This window comes from Myotis daubentonii, chromosome 2 (assembly GCF_963259705.1).
Source record: "Myotis daubentonii chromosome 2, mMyoDau2.1, whole genome shotgun sequence".
Taxonomy (NCBI): Eukaryota; Metazoa; Chordata; class Mammalia; order Chiroptera; family Vespertilionidae; genus Myotis; species Myotis daubentonii.
Window position 1 is genome coordinate 28002103 of NC_081841.1, and position 17097 is coordinate 28019199.

General features: G+C 37.1%; 1 protein-coding gene across 2 annotated transcripts in view; it reads left to right on the forward strand.

Annotated features, from left to right (window-relative positions):
• The window catches only part of PTPRO (protein tyrosine phosphatase receptor type O), a 210946-nt gene that overhangs the window by 110599 nt on the left and 83250 nt on the right, over window positions 1-17097 (forward strand). For both annotated transcript variants that reach the window (XM_059682293.1, XM_059682292.1), the window contains exons 2-6: window positions 907-1180; window positions 9816-9974; window positions 11849-12001; window positions 14223-14666; window positions 16487-16648. In XM_059682293.1, the coding sequence (XP_059538276.1) occupies window positions 907-1180; window positions 9816-9974; window positions 11849-12001; window positions 14223-14666; window positions 16487-16648 (1192 nt within the window). The remainder of the gene's footprint in view (window positions 1-906; window positions 1181-9815; window positions 9975-11848; window positions 12002-14222; window positions 14667-16486; window positions 16649-17097) is intronic.

A 17097-nucleotide genomic window follows, 5' to 3' on the forward strand; every position in this document is an offset into this window, starting at 1 on the left:
GGACTGCCTGGCTTAGTTAGCATCTGGTCTGTGTGAGTCCTTAACAAGTTTCAGCAATTTTTCTGTCCCACGTTCATAGAAGGTTCAGAGCTCAGGCTACTGCATACCCAGAAGATAAATTCAAAACAAAGCAGCAAGTGGTACAAAGTATATGAGTCTTGCTTGAGACCATAGAGCCGAAGGACTGGTCCTGCCTGTGGAGTGTAGGGGGGAAATCTGGAAGAAATAGTAAAACGAACTACACAAATGCTTTTCCAAACGCTGTCCATAAATATTTACCTGGAGACTTGAAGCAAAGCTTTCACTCCTCTACCGGCTGACATTCCCATATATGCTGTGGATCCTCAGTCTGGTCTCTTCTTCAAAGAGCATCTTAGCTTCTATTTCAAGGCCTGGCTAACCTTTAATGAGGAGGATTACCACAGGTGTCTTAGTGCTGGCTTTTATTATTTAGAGCTGACAGGTGAGAAGGGAGGGAGGAGTTTGCTGCCTTGAGACATTCTTCTAGAATGCTCCTAGGACTGCCACAGCATTTCCCCCTCCAAAGGAAAATAGATCTCCTCCAGCAGAGCCGAGACCAAGGGCCTCTCTGGAATTTGAATGCCACGATGATTTTATTCATTCATTATGTACTCATTTCCATGATGTGTATCTTGTGTTTATTACATAACACAACCCATGAACTGGAAGCAGCTTTTCAATGAAAAAGAATCCTCAAAGTAAAACCCTGAGAAATCATGAGACAGAAGAGAGCTAACCTCTCTTTCTGCCTTTCCCTGTATACGGTGTAACTCTATTTTACAAAGTAATGCTGACCACATTCGTTTTGGAAAAATTATCTCAGTATAATTTTATTGCTGATCTGAATTTGACCTCCATTTCTGTGTTTTCTCTTTCCTTAAACAGAACGCTACAACACTTCATGTAACTGTTCAAGATGATAATAGCATCATTGTCTCTTTAGAAGCTTCAGATGTCACGAGCCCATCATCTGTGTATGTTGTGAAGATTACTGGTGAATCAAAAAATTACTTCTTCGAATTTGAGCAATTCAACAGCACTTTGCCTCCTCCTGTTATCTTTAAGGCCACTTATCATGGCCTTTATTATATCATCACTCTGGTAGTGGTAAATGGACATGCGGTTACCAAGCCAACCAGATCAATCACTGTGTTAACAAGTAAGCATCATGTGTAATATTGTCCTTTGAGTTTCTTCTTTGTCTGTATTCTCACAGGGTTCTAATTAAAAGAGAAATCAGCGCAGAATGGCAAGCTCAAGGGAAGGCAAATCACAAAAATTCAAAGTTCTGCTTTATATTAAGAATACAGTTTCTTACTACAGTTTGATAAAGTTTCACTATTATATTTTGATTAAAAAGTGTTTAAAACTAAAAGAAAGTAAGCCTTAATGAGGTATTTTAAGACTGAATGACAATTTTAGATTCATAATTGGACCATGTAATTTTCTACTATGTAACTTAAAAGAGTATGATCATAATTAAGCTATTTGTCTTCCATAACATTTATTCTCATATTAAGCAATTTGGTTTTTGAGACATTAATTTATACTCATAGTTAGCCTGCTCAAATTCTATTTTACATTTCTAGCTGAGAGAGAGAAAAAGATACCATTATTTATCAGTCACTATTCCCCACCTTACTATAGCCTTGGCATCCAGTGCCCAAGAAAAATGCCAGGGGGAAAAAATCACTGGCATTTTAACCTTCAGTGGCCCGTGCCTTAAAAAGTTAGTGCTGATATTAGGAAATTTTTAGGATTGGCTTTAACTATATGTGATGTTCACTTTACTCTGACTTTAATACCTAATCTCAAATTAATATGCAATTCTACTGTATATGTTGAGGTGTGGAAAAAAGCTGTTATATATTATATGGTACAGTTTATCACTAGAGTAATTTAATAGCTCAACAAAATTCTTTTTGCTCATTGTTCTTCACCACAAATATTTTGGTGGCTGCAATTTTTAAAGTACCAAATACATGTGATAATTCTGTCAATAGTTAAGGAAAAAGAAATAGTGATATTTTCATTTGGGATAAAGTAGAGAAACACCAAGAAGCAAGAACTCAGAATCAAGCTAGGGGACATATTTTTAACATGTCTATAAAAAACTTTTTTAAAGTTTTACTTGGCAGAGTCCCAAGATCCATATTGAGTCCTAAAAATTAGGAATGGCGCAGACCCAAGACCTTCAAGGTTTACAGATATAATGAACTAATCTAGGACCTAGTTGAATCAAAGGTAGCATTTGCCTGGTAAAATGCTGTCTTAAACAAGTTCCAGAAAAGGTGAATTGGTAGTTAGTAGGTCCAGGCATCAGATCTAGATATATAATACCTATAATACAACACCTTGAAATCAGCAGCTTTGGCTTACTCATGTTCATCCTATATAATAAAAGGCTAATATGCAAATTGTTTCCTTGGGAGTTCTACAGACCAGGAGTTCGACCGCCCGCTATGATGTGTGCTGACCACCAGGGGGAGGTGCGGAACAAAGGAAGGCCCCAGCCGGTGGCTGGCAGCCAGGGGGAAGAAAGGCCCTGATCGACCTTGATCCCTGGCCAGGCCTAGGAACCCTACCTGTGCACAAATTTCATGCACCAGGCCTCTAGTAATTTCATAAGCATCTAGCATGAACCTTATGCTTAATAGGTGATCAGTAAATACTAAATTCAATTTAGTTAAGCAAACAGCAAGAGGAAGAACCAGGGGAAAAAAAAGATTAAAACACAAAGCAAAATAAAACGATAGGGACTTGCTGACTCAACATTCATTAGCATGCCCTTGGCCATTTCTTATTAGACAAAGCTGGAGGAGTCACCCTTCAGCTAATGGCTCATAAAGAAACTTGTTAAGTAAGTATTTGATTAGAATATTTCTAGAATATCTCATTGAAATTTTAGCAACTGCAGTGAGCTCTGTTTAAAATATTTTCTATTTTCCTTTGTGATTTCATCTTTGGCATGTGGGCTTAGAAGTGTGCTATTGAATGACCAAAAATTTAGCAATTTTGCAGAGATCTTTTTAGTGATTCTTAAGTAAATGCTGTGTGATCCATTACTTGTGTGATTTCAATTACTTGATGTTTATTGAGATTTGTTTTATGGTCCCAAATATGGTGGATATTGGTGTATATGCTGTGAGCACTTCGGTCAGTTTAACTATTCAAATCTTCTATATCCTTCTTGATTTTCTGTCTACTTGGACTAACAATGCTTGATAGAGGAGTGGGAAATTCTCCACCTACCTCTGCGGGTTTGTCTATTTCTCCTCCCACTTCTCTTAGTTTATGCGTTACATATTTTGATGCTCTGTTGTTATGTTGTAGGTGCAAACACTTTTAGGATTACTATGTCTCCTTGTTGAGCTGAGCATTCCATGGTTTGCAGTGTCCCTCTTTATCCGAAGTAATGTGCTGTGTGTTGAAGTCTATTTTGTCTGATACTAATATAGTCTTTTCAGTTTTCTTTTACTAAGTATTGTCATGGTATACCTGTTTCATTTTTACTGTCAATCTACTTAAGTCTTTATATGTTAGCAGGTTTCTTGTGGACTGCATAGAGTTGGCTCTTGCTTTATTCCAACCTGGAAAGTCTCTGCCTTTTAATTGAAGTGGTTAGACCAGCACTGTCCAATAAAAATAGGATGTTAATCACACAGCCATAAATTTTCAGGTAGAAAAATGTAAACACTTTTTGAAAAGGTGAACTTAATTTTAATAACGTAATATAATCCATTGTGTTAATAATATTATTTTAACATAATCAACATACAAACAAAATAACGCTTTTTTTCATTTTAAACAAAAATTAATTAAAATGAAATAAAATTTAAAATGTGCTTTCTCAGTTACACTAGCTTCATTTTGAGTGCTCAATAGCCTTATGTAGGTAACAGCTACCAGTTTTGATAATACAAGTTTAGAGCATTTATGCTTAATGTAATTATTCACAATGTTAAGTTTAACCCTACCGAAATGCCAAGCTGTTAGTGTGGGGGTGAGTCAATTCAGTTGAACTGGGTTTAAGGCATTAGCCACCATTAGCTTGCGGATTTCAAAGTCCTCCAGAGGGAGTGCCAGTAGTGGTCCTGGGGATTTCTCAGTCTCCAGTTATAGACTTGGGGTTCAGGGAGCCCCACCCACCTGCACCACAGAAGGGCTCCATGATTTTGCCCCTCCCCTAACAATGGATTGCTGTGGCTTCTCACTAGTGCTAAGATTTTGGTGGGAGTAGGGGAGGATTTGGTTCTCTTGGTCCAGCCTCAGCCTTAAGCAGACCCTGTGACCCTAAGTAAGGCATTCTTAGCATCCCTAACCCTTGCCTCCAAAGTCTACCTTAAAGCTGGGGAAGGTCTTGAGTTAGAGACCTTCCTTCCTCTCCCTGGTAGCAGAACTCGACTCTGTATCAGTGCATGAACAGTGAGTCCAAGAGAGTTTCTGCCCCTCTCCTGGAAATGATATCTTTTAAAATGGGGTATCTTTGACTGAAAACTGGGAGGGAAAGATCTTTCTGCCCCTCCCTAATGCCTTAAGGCTTCTGTTTTGTATTCAAGAAAGGTCCTGGGAATTAAGAAAGGGTTTCTCCCAGATCTTTAAGTAGCCCAATCATCATCTACATGCCTGTGCCTCAGAGGGTGGCTCTCTTGCCCTCAGTATTTCTCATGAGCACCTGATAAAGGCCCATGAGAAGAGCTGGAGAGACACCATGGACTCAACTTGTGTCTGGGACTCCTGGTCATTCTAAACCAGCACTGTCCTAGAACTCTGGGGAGATGGGAATGTTTTATATCTGCATTATCCAGTACAGTAGCCACTAATTTTAAATTTTATTTCATTTTGAATGATTCTTTCATAAGTGTAATTTAAATAGCTGTAAGTGGTTAGTAACTAACTTCCTGGACAGAGCAGTTCTAAACTGTCATTGAGAACATATGCATCCTTATTAATTCATTGAAATCTTAGTTGCTTTCTTCTTTTCTGCTTGAACTCTTCCTACCATGCTCCACTAGCTAAAACCTTGTGTCCTTTCTGTCCTCAGAGGGCTTGTCACTCTGCAATTTACTTGGTTTGGTTGCCTTGCAATCTCACCTCTCTGAGAGATGCCAGGAAAGTTATGATCTCATGAATTATTTTGCTTTTTCTTCTTGTTGTTGGGTGTCAGGAAATGAGATTGACTTGCAGCTTTCTACATCATAAAGCAGAAAAGGAAACTGGCATTGATTTCTAAAAAGTAAAACTAAATATGGTTTCCGTCTCTCCTCTTCTGTCCCATTTTTAAAGGCTCAATTACATCATCTCAGATTTCGAAAGGGGTCATAGGTTGGGAATATAAAAACTGTGTATTGATGCACAAATATTTCTATGACATTAGGCATGAGGTAACATTTGGGGTTCAGCTTTCTCCTCAAAAAAAAGAGGGAATTCAAATACATGTTGACTAAGATTGATTTTGAGCTCTAAAATGATCATTATTTGTTAGTTGGTGGTATAATTTTGCCATCTTTATTTTTTCTAATGAGAAGCTTTCCTTAAAAGTTGAGGAAACATTTGTAGTGTCTACTCACAGAATTGACACATTGCTCTTGAGAATAAAACGGGACCTTTGTTGCAGTCATTTACTGTCTTGACGAAATAAGCAATGACAAAGGACTGGCCCTTGGGCAGTCCTTTGATATTTCTCTGTAGTTGTTCTGAGTCTGGCCGTTCTCTGAGAAAGCTGAGAAACATGGCAAAGAATAAATTTAGCACAAACAGATTGTTAGGCCAGTTCAAGAGTTTCACAACCCTTAGGCTCTGACATCTGATTAATATTTAACTGATTGAGAACTTTCAGTATGTTGTGCTCACTTTAGAGAGAAGAATTCATTTCTCAATAGATCAAGTGGTACATAAGAACAATTGTTCAGAGATTGGGGAAATGTCTCCTCAGCTAGTAGTCCTGAAGATAGTGGTTTCAAATACTGCAGAACACACACACGAACACTCTACAAATATGAAATTCTACCCAAATCCTCTACTATATATAAAAATAATTCATGAGCTTCTGCCTTATTTATTGCTTACATTCTCGATGCCATGTCCTAGGTGCCAGAGAAATAAAAATCAATAAAAATACCCACACTCAGAAAACTGTGGTACATCTACACGATGGAATACTATGCTGCTGTAAAAAGGAAGGAACTCTTACCATTTGCAACGTTGCCGGGGTCCAACCCCAGCAGGTCCAGGGGTTCCCAAAGGCGTAGACGGAGTCGGCGAAGAAGGAAGGACACGGAGACAGCGTTCAGTTGATCAGCAGCCTAGCCAGGATCTCTAGCCCGGATCTCCAGAGAGGTTCTGCTTCGGATCTCCAGCGAGGTTCTGTAGCCATGTTCCCTCGCTAGGTTCTCCAGCCAGGTTCTGTCCAGGCTCTCCAGTCAGGTTCAGTGTCCAGGTTCCAGTCAGGTTCTCCTGCCAATCTCTGTAGTCAGGTTCAGTCCAGGATCCCTTGCCATGTTCTCCCGCTAGGCTCTGTCTCTAGGCTCCGAGTAGGTTCTGTCTTCTTGATTCTGTTCTAAGTTCTGAGTCTTTCTGTCTTGTTACAACTGTATTTATACCAGTTGATTCAATCCTATCAATCTCTATTACAAAGGTTAGGGCGTTTCTTATCTCCATTCCAGGGAGAAAAGATTATGTAGTTTAAGCATGATTGTTCGTAGTTAAAGGGATTAATTACCCACCTGGCACTTAGTTGAGGGGTTTTATTCCCTCCCTAACTTCAGGGGAAAATCCCTACCTGGGGATTCAACCTTTCTCAGAGAGGTGACTTTGGTTAAAACACAGCGCCAAGAAGGTGAGCAAACATATTAAGAACCGTATGCCATATATGCCAGGTCCCTTGAAACAGCAAGCATGGACCGGCTCCCGGCACAACGTCATGGATGGAACTGGAGAGCATTATGCTAAGTGAAATAAGCCAGTCAATAAAGGAAAAATACCACATGATCTCACTCATTCATGGACAATAGAGACCATTATAAACTTTTGAACAATAATAGATACAGAGGCAGAGCTGCCTCAAACAGATTGTCAAACTGCAGCGGGAAGGCCGGGGAGGGTTGGGGGGCAGGAGGTAGGGGGGTAAGAGATCAACTAAAGGACTTGTATGCATGCATATAAGCATAACCAATGGACATAAGACACTGGGTGATAGGGGAGGCTAGGGGACTGTCTAGGGCGGGGGGATAAAATGGATACATATGTAATACCCTTTGTAATACTTTAAGCAATAATAAAAAAAAAAATACCCACACTCAAAGGTGGTATACTAAAGTGGAAAACAAGCCATTACAAGATATGATAAATGCTATGCATGAATGATGTAAGAGAGAGTGCCTCGCCTTCTTAAAGAACATTGGAGAGATACCACAGAAACATACAATCATTGAAAAATTAATGAAAATTTGTCAAATGAATAGAGAATGTAAAGTGTTACAGAGGGAAAGGGAATTATGTGCAGAGTGGAAGCATGCATAGCATGGCACACCTGTGAACTGCAAGGAGTTAAGATCACAAGCTGAGTAACAGAAAGGGTGACTAGGAAAATTGGAAACAACCTAGAATACTTTGCTGAAGAGGTTAGACCTCAAACTACGAACAAATAAATGTTAAAAATAATTTACATTGGCTAATAACTCAATTTCTCTGTCTAGTACAGCCTGGATTCTAAGACAAGAAATGAGAGTGTGTCTACAGAGAAAGGAGTAAAGAATTAAATCAAGATTTAACCTTGTCATCACTGAAAAACACACAGTAATATCAGCTCTGGTTTATGGCTCTTTATAATAATAATAACCATTACTTTATAATAATAATAAGATAGTAAAATATTTTTAAAGAATGCATTTGAGTTCCATTGGAAGCAATAATTCTTGGATTGAATATGGGTCAGTAATGCCTGGGCTTGGACTTCAGAATAGACAACTGACCTGAGTCACTTGTGCTGAAGCTGAGAGAAATATAAGAAGCAAACATGTATGTGGGCATTTACAAAATTCTCTTAGTTTAAGATTCAAGTGGCTTGCAGCCCAACAAATCACAAAATAAAATATCTGTGCTCTAATCCTCATGTGCACCTTGAATTTCAAAGTTTGCATGTACTTTGATGTGCAGACTTCATATCTCAGGTCAGGAAAGACTGTGTGGACCCCCATCTCCTCTGCTCAGTGGACAGAATCCCGGTGAGGATGTGAAACAGGAGTGCAGCAATGGAAGAGTTACTGCTCTGTGGCGGCTTTCTGCGGAGAGCTTTCATTTTGTTTCTCTCAGATGCAGAGCCAATAGCTGGGCTTGGTAGATCCCCGGGTTAGTAATTAGACTGGGCTGAAAGAAACACCTTCAGAGGGCTCCAGACTTCTTTGGGATTAATCTACGGGAAACAGTCTTCAGGAGGGAGGGCGTTTTTGTTTGTTTACATGACACTGAAGTGAGTTCATTCTGTAACTGCTACCGTTAGTGGGGAGACCAGGGTTGGGGGCAAAGATAAAACAGAAACATTTTAACAGAGAATATAGCTCATAGTCTACATTGAAATGAGCACAATGCATGCTGCAATCTAAAGGCCTCTTTACAGGTTTATAGATGTTGGCTTGTTTTTTTTAAGAAAATGCCAGGGAAAATCATAGCTTTAGCATGTGACTTCAGTCCTTCCTGGGTCTCTTCAATCAAAAGCAAAGCAAAAGCAGGTTAAGATCCCGAGGAACGAAAGGGAAGTTATTTAGCTACATGCTGAGGCAAAGTAGGAATTCCATAAATTACTTGTCAAATGAACTAAGTCTTCTTTGGTTTCCTATGTTAATTAAACTGAAATTTTAAAAAATGTAAAATTTAAATTAAGGCTATTGCTTTCCTTTCGTTGTAGGTTATGTCTAAAATTCCTCTGTATTTTTAAAACTTTGAACCAAAGTTGGGTTTTTTTCTCTATAATGCAATAATTGACTACAAACCAAGTTATTTTTAAATTTTTCTTGAATAAATTTTATTCAAGTAAAAATTACCCAATAGTTCCTTTAGCTGTATGGGGGAACTCTCATTTTACAAAGCTTTTGCTGAAGAGAGGGATGCAGAGGAAATACAGACATACACCAACCACAGTTTTTTTTAAAAAAAAAATAAGCATTTAAAATGTTTTGTGATGAATTAACAGCTTGAACAAAATAGGAATAAACATACTTAAAACTTCCATAGAAAGAGTAGTTTGATAAACACCATAAACTCTAATTATCACAACTTAGGATGGTTTGCAATCTTATACTCAACATAGAAAGATAAGTGCTAAGTTTACACAAAGAAATAAATGCTCATGTAAGCATTTACCCTTGGTCAGAGTCAAATGTATTTTCTGTTATTGCTCTGTTATTAATATCAAATTTTATTGGCTTGGGGGTAAAGAAAAATGAACTAGGAATCCGGAGATGTAGATTCTGCCACACACTTGTTAAATTTTCTTTTACAAGTAAATTGAAGGTTCTGAGTTATTATTTTTATGTTTTGTTTGTTCTTAGATTCAGGCAAATGGAAAAAATAAATATCAAAGTTATTTGAAAGGCAGGAAACACTATAAAATGTACTTTATTAATTACTGCTAAGGAGAACACTCAGCTCATGTGTACTGAGGAATTTCGTGCTTGCAGGTGATAAAAATGTGTGTAAAGTTTTGATAGGCACACTCCTTGGTACTCCCAAGTATGGATAATGGCCTTTCGCCCTTTTGCGCCATTTCCCTTTCTTCATTTACTCTTTTTCTGCAGAACCTCTACCTGTAACTAGTGTTTCAATATATGACTATAAACCTTCACCTGAAACAGGAGTCCTCTTTGAAATTCATTATCCAGAAAAATATAATGTCTTCACAAGAGTGAACATAAGCTATTGGGAAGGTAAAGACTTCCGGACAATGTTATATAAAGGTAAGAGGCAAAAGGAAGAATGAATAAATGATGACTGATTATTACTCTTTACATGATTTTTGCCAAATGGTCTTCACTCTTGCTCTAAATATATTTTATAGTTCACTATTTGACCATAAATAAATCATTAAAATAGTTATTGATTCATGACAATCTTGTGATGAGGAGTCTTAGAATATCTGGTTCATTAAAGTCATGTTTCATGCATAAGCATAAGAAATACTCAAATTATTGTCACTTACATGTTATTCTTGCCAAAGGTAACATGAATTTATTTCCTGTGGGGAGAAGAGAGAAAGAAGAGAGCCCAGGGGAATTAATAATTTTAAAAGAACCAAGCCAAATTCTCAGTAGACTTTGGTGGGCTAGAAGGTGGGGGGAAAAGGATGGAGAGAGGGGGGGGGAGAGAGAGAGAGAGAGAGAGAGAGAGAGAGAGAGAGAGAAAGAGAGAGAGAGAGAGAGAGAGAGAGAGAGAGAGAGAAGGAGGGAGAGAGGGCGTTCAGCTTCACTGAAGGTGAATCGAAGTGAAGAAACTTAAATACTCAGGACATACCTTAGCCGGTGTGGCTCAGTGGATAGTCAGCCTGCACAACAAAGGGTCCTGAGTTTGATTCCCATCAAGGGCACGAACCTTGGTTGCAGGCTCCTCCCTGGTTCAGGTCCTGGTCTGGGCATGAGCAGGAGGCAACCAATCAATGTGTTTCTCTAATATCAATATTTCTCTCTGTCTTTCCCTCTCCCACTCTCTCTAAAAAAAAAAAAAAAAAAAAAAAAAATCAATGGAAAAATATCCTCAGGTAAGGATTTTATATATATATATTCAGGACACAAGACTATAACAATTCTCTGCCAGGGCTTAAATGATGGTGTCAAAGTTGACTGGCTATAATTGAGAACATGTATTGGTGAGGGGGTAATGCATATTGAAGCACATAGGTCATGGTGTCTATGGTGTCCAGAAAGATATCATTTTAACTTGCTGCTTTTAAAAATTCCTTTCTTCCATAGACTTCTTTTTTAAGTGAGGCACTCTTTATAACATACATAGTGCATTTTTCAGTTTTTTAAAACTTTAAAATATTTAAATAAGCATAAACATAGATCCCGCAAGTTATTGCATTCTTTATTTTCAATGAAAACAGATTATCTGCAAATTAATAAATGGGGCCTTATTTGTTTATTATTACATGCAAGTACAAGCTGTCACTAGAACTTTTGCTGAGTTAAAAGCCATGAGTTTAAAAATAAGTGAATATGGTCTCTTTTTTTAATTAACTTTAAAATTATTTTTGGCTTTTAATTTCATTAGTGGTGTTTTTAATTTCTTTTTCTCATTTCTTTCTAACTTAGACTGGATTTCTAAATTTGTTATTTTCTTTAATGTTTGCCAAATTAAATCTAAATTCTTACTTTTTTTAGCAGGTTCTGTCTGCAACTATCAGATAAAAACGTTCTGCTTTTAAAATAGACTAGTTTTTACAAGTGAGCCTAGAGAAAACATTTCTTGCAAAATTACTTTTTTCAAAGTCATAAAGTGGCAAAATACCTTTCATTTTCATCTTAAAGTAAATAGCTAATGTAAACCTAATCTCCACAACTTCTATACATGTTCTCTACTTAATACACCAAGTGTTCCTTGGATCAAAATTCAACTTCAGTTATATACAATTCTTGCACAAAAATTTTTTCAGGGCTGACTCTAAAAATTCAAATTTTCATCTCTAACCTTATGCCAAATTTTTATTACTTTCCATGCTAGAAGTTGAAGGAAATACTATTTATTGATATTTAATCATTTTGATTACAACTTCCTAAAAGTGTGTGTCACTTAGAAGCTCAATATTTTAATATAATTGATTTTTTTCTCTTCCCAGATTTCTTTAAGGGAAAAACAGTATTTAATCATTGGCTGCCAGGAATATGTTATAGTAATATCACCTTTCAGCTGGTATCTGAGGCAACTTTTAATAAAAGTACTCTTGTGGAGTACAGTGGTGTCAGTCATGAACCCAAACAGCATAGAACTGGTAAGTTCTGAAAATTTATATTTACTGAAAAGAAAAGTAATAAGTTATATGTTTTATGTGTACTTTTTATCATTCTAAGAAAAATGCTGTTCCAGAGCTAAGAAAATAAATAAATAAATAAATAAATAAATAAATAGACAAATACTTTAAATATATTTTATTGATTTTTTACCGAGAGGAAGGGAGAGGGATAGAGAGTCAGAAACATCAATGAGAGAGAAACATCGATCAGCTGCCTCCTGCACACTCCCCACTGGGGATATGCCCGCAACAAAAGTACATGCCTTTAACCGGAATCGAACCCGGGACCCTTGAGTCCGCAAGATGAGCTCTATCCACTGAGCCAAACCAGTTAGGCTAAATATATATTTTTAATAATCTAAAACAGCTTTAGCCGATTTGGCTCAGTGGATAGAGCATCAGCCTCCAGACAAAAGAGTCCTAGGTTTGATTCCAGTCAAGGGCACATAACAGGGTTGTGGCCTCAGTCCCCAGTAGGGGGCATGCAGGAGGCAGCCAATCAATAATTCTCTCTCATCATTGATGTTTCTATCTCTCTCCCTCTCCCTCTCTGAAATCAATAAAAATGTATTTTAAAAATAAATAATTTTTTGCCGAAACTGGTTTGGCTCAGTGGATAGAGCATCGGCCTGTGGACTGAAAGGTCCCGGGTTCGATTCCGGTCAAGGGCATGTGCCTGGGTTTCGGGCACATCCCCAGTAGGAGATGTGCAGGAGGCAGCTGATCGATGTTTCTCTCTCGTCGATGTTTCTAGCTCTCTATCTCTCTCCCTTCCTCTCTGTAAAAAATCAATAAAATATATTTTAAAAAAATAAATAAATAAATAATTTTTAAAAGTATTTAAATAATCTAAAACAAATTTTCTATCAGTGTAAAAGGAAACTAGCAAAATATTCAATAAGGAAACTCTAAAATATGTCAATGTAATCAGAGATGTATAAACTTTAAATTAAAATGTACACGATCCAACCAAAAGTTAGAATTAAATAACTTAACTGGATCAAGTAGACATTACTTATTCTATATGCCCATATAGCAGAAAAACAGATGGAAGATGTTTGAGTACAGATATTTAGATTATTAAAGGAGAATATTGGGATTCAGATGTATCTAAAACTTGTAGTGTTTAACTTTAGTAGTGTAACTAATATACAACACTATTATGGGATGGATGCATTGATGATGGATGGATGTGTGGATGGATAGAGAAATGAATGGATGGGTGGACGAATAGATGGTTAAAACAAATGTGCACCTACTAAATATCCATTACCAATACCAACATAAGTGTCTAATATAATTAGACAACGTAGTTGTCTGTGCCTGACATGCCTAAGTACTCAGTAGGAATGCTAGAGGGTCCATTCATATGAACATTGGGAATGGCTTATATGAGATCACCTCTGAGGCCCTTCCAATCCAAAATTGTAAGTTGTCATGATTCTCATTAATTAGGCCAAGACAAGGAAACTATGCAATTTAACTCATGTCAACATCTAAGATTCTATTTGTATTTTTAATTATTCAATTCAAGTAAAGAAACATTCATTGAGATCCTTTTACCTGGGAGTTGTTCTAAGTACTAAGAGAAAGACAGAGACTGGTGAGAAAGGTTTCCTGTTCTCAAAAATGGTAGATGTTCTGTAGATGTCCCATAAGGCAACGTGCAATGAATGTTATAAACGAGGTATAACGTTATATAACAGCCCAAAGGAAGGAGAGATTAACTTTCATTAGACATTCATGGAAGAGGTGATATTTCAGCTGCTATTTGAACAATAGGTGGAAATTATTGCAGGTAAAGACCATGCAATGTGCCTTCATAATTTTCTACTTCTAGAAAAGTATCCTTCCATAATTCATAAACACATCTTGTGCTCATATTTTTCATTTTAGAGAGGTGAGGAGTAAAGCCATAAATTACCACTTGGACAAGCATAGTTTATCACAAGTTAAAGTAACTGGTGGTATACTAGTTTGTGACTAGTGGTATACAAATGTCAAACCATCACTCACAAAATCTTAGATGTATGTGTACTGGAAACCACAATTGTTCTTGTTATAAATGAGAACATAGAAATATAGAAGTTAAACTAAACTTTATTTTGTAAATCCATCTCGTTAATAGATTATGAATTCACTATAATAGAGTTTAAAAATTACTTGAAAAAATTTTAAAAAATGTATCTTTCTCTTACAGCCCCTTATCCACCTCGAAACATCTCGGTTCATATTATAAACTTGAACAAAAACAATTGGGAAGAACAGAGTGGCAGTTTCCCAGAGGAATCCTTCATGAGGCCACACGATACCATGGGAAGAGACAAACTCTTCCATTTTACAGATGAAACTCCTGAAATTCCCTCTGGCAACATTTCCTCTGGTTGGCCTGATGTTAACAGCAGTGACTATGAAACTACACCCCAGCCATATTGGTGGGGCAGCGCATCTGCAACTCCGGAAAGCGGAGATGGCTTTGCCAGGGTGCTTCCTCTGGGATATGAAAATAACGACACACTCAGCGAGACCGAGAAGCCAACGTCAGGCTCCTTCTCCTCTTTCCCGGTGCAAATGATACTCAGTTGGTTGCCACCAAAGCCACCCACTGCCTTTGATGGGTTCCATATTCACATAGAAAGAGAAGGTAAAGCACCAGGAAATCAGAGGGAGTAAGAAGTGATACAATCCAAGGGAAGGAAATGGAAACATTCTCAAATTTAAGTTTAGGAAGAAAGGCTGATGGGAGACAGTTAATAGCGAAAGAGAAATGATAGAGAGAGGCAGGAATGTAATTAAGCATCCAGTGTGAACTGAGACTAGGAAACAAAACGAACACATCAGATGAGAATCCGCAGGTTTGGTCAGTTCCTAAGTTGCAAGAACTGGCCACTGTACACGTTCCACTGCCCATTTCCCAGGCCCAGGTTACTAAAGGAAACCTTATATTGGGATGACTTTGAACTAAAGGTCTAACCATCATCACAAATTATAAAATAGTCTGGAGACATTTTCTGTTTTCATTAGTTTTTGAAGCATGCAGCAAAAGAATCTTTCTGACAAAATGGCTATTTTCCCAAGAGTTTCAAGCCTGTGCCGGCTCCCCTAGCTATTATTTCCCTTGCATGTGCTGCCCTGGTCGCAACACCACTCGTATCTTTCCAAAGAGAAGCTGGTAGTAAAACAGAAAATGCACAGCAATTGGTATTTTCACTATAGCTAACATATTATCGATTGTATTCACTTATCCAGCATCCTAGAGTCGTTCTTTATATTTTAGCCCACTAATTTATAAAAAGCAACGCCATGGCATTCAGTACATTTGAGTCACGAATAATATTTAAACTGTAGTTTGGTAGCTTATTATAGTTATTCATTGTTTGTCTTGTTTGTACAGTAACATACTTCATTGTATGCCTTCCAGTCTCATAGTAGGGGTTGTTAAGGTTGCCAAGTTGTCAAAATTTGAAGTAACAATGACAACTTTATTTGCAGATTAGGACATTAAGGTCATGTCATTTTATATATGACATATTGTTAACCCCTATTTCATTTAGTAGAATGAGATACAAAATCTGTGGATTCCTCTAGACTGTATAACACTGAAATCCTTAGTCATTTCCAATTATCTGAGTCAAAAGTTGTAACAGTCACCTGGAATCACTTGTGGGGTTTTTTTAAGCTTCCTTATTCTAGCTTTTATTTGTCTGTTCCTCAATATATCCTATGGAAAATAGGGTCTTGTGACTCAGAATTCTTTTTTAATACCTATTTCTGTAAAGGTTCAAATGTGCTGTTATCTCACTGCACTGTGTTCTGTGGAACGCTATTAAAATCACCAACTGATGATAACTTCAAAGGAAGTCATAAACAGCAGGGACAGACTTTGAAGCAATATAAAAATTATTTTTTATTTTTAAAAGTTCTAGAAGCAAACAGATAAAAGAAAAATATTACAAGTGTCAGAAAATATATCCACAGGAGTTATTTCTAACTAGAAATAATTTTTAAATCATTATTTCTAGTTAGAAATGATTAAATATTATAAGGCATTTCTGGATATTTAATGCTACCGCAAGGAACATACAGGGTATTTGTTGCTGGTTACTTTTTAGCCCTTATATCTGGGTGACAAAGTTAATTATTGCTATTTTCTAACATTCTATTTCTATTTTGTGAATGTAGTTTTGTTGGGAAACCATACTTAAAAATACACTGTGTATACTCACCCCCATTTTATTGATTTGGACACCATATTGTAGTTTGGTTATTTAAAACTATTGTGAAAATCAATTCGAACCCTTTGTCGTCTTTTTATTATTGTACCTTTAGCTTAGAAGTACAATTGAATTTGACAAAAGGAAGGAGACAATATACAAAAATACATTTTTAATGAATTAACTTGTCTGTAGTCAAGGCCTTCCCAGTTTTCCATTTATATATCTTCTCTTTTTATGTATGATTTAGAAAACTTTACTGAACATTTGACAGTCGCTGAAGAAGCACACGAATTTGTTACAGAACTGAAGGAGCCTGGGAAATATAAGTTATCTGTGACAACCTTTAGTTCCTCAGGATCTTGTGAAACTCGAAAAAGTCAGTCAGCAAAATCCCTCAGTTTTTATATCAGTAAGTACCAAAGAAACAGTTTTACACTTACAGGGGAGCTAGAACAATTGAACTGGTGAGATTAATGATGCTCAGGCATCAATTATTCATCAAACCTTGGAGACCCTGAGAATTCTTCAAGGTCAAGAGAGTCTCAAATCCATGAAATGTTGAGAGCAGAGGAAATATATGTATGTTTAGTAGTCACAAACCTACAGATTTAACTTAAGGACTTTTTTTATTATTGCAGTCATTGCACATTTATTTTTTTTAATATATTTTTATTTATTTCAGAGAGAGGAAGGGAGAGGGAGGGAGAGACAGAAACATCAATGATGAGAGAGAATCATTGATTGGCTGCCTCCTGAACACCCCCTACTGGGGATTGAGCTGGCAACTGGGGCATGTGCCCTTGACTGGAATAGAACCTAGGACCCTTCAGTCTACAGACTGATGCTCTATCCACTGAG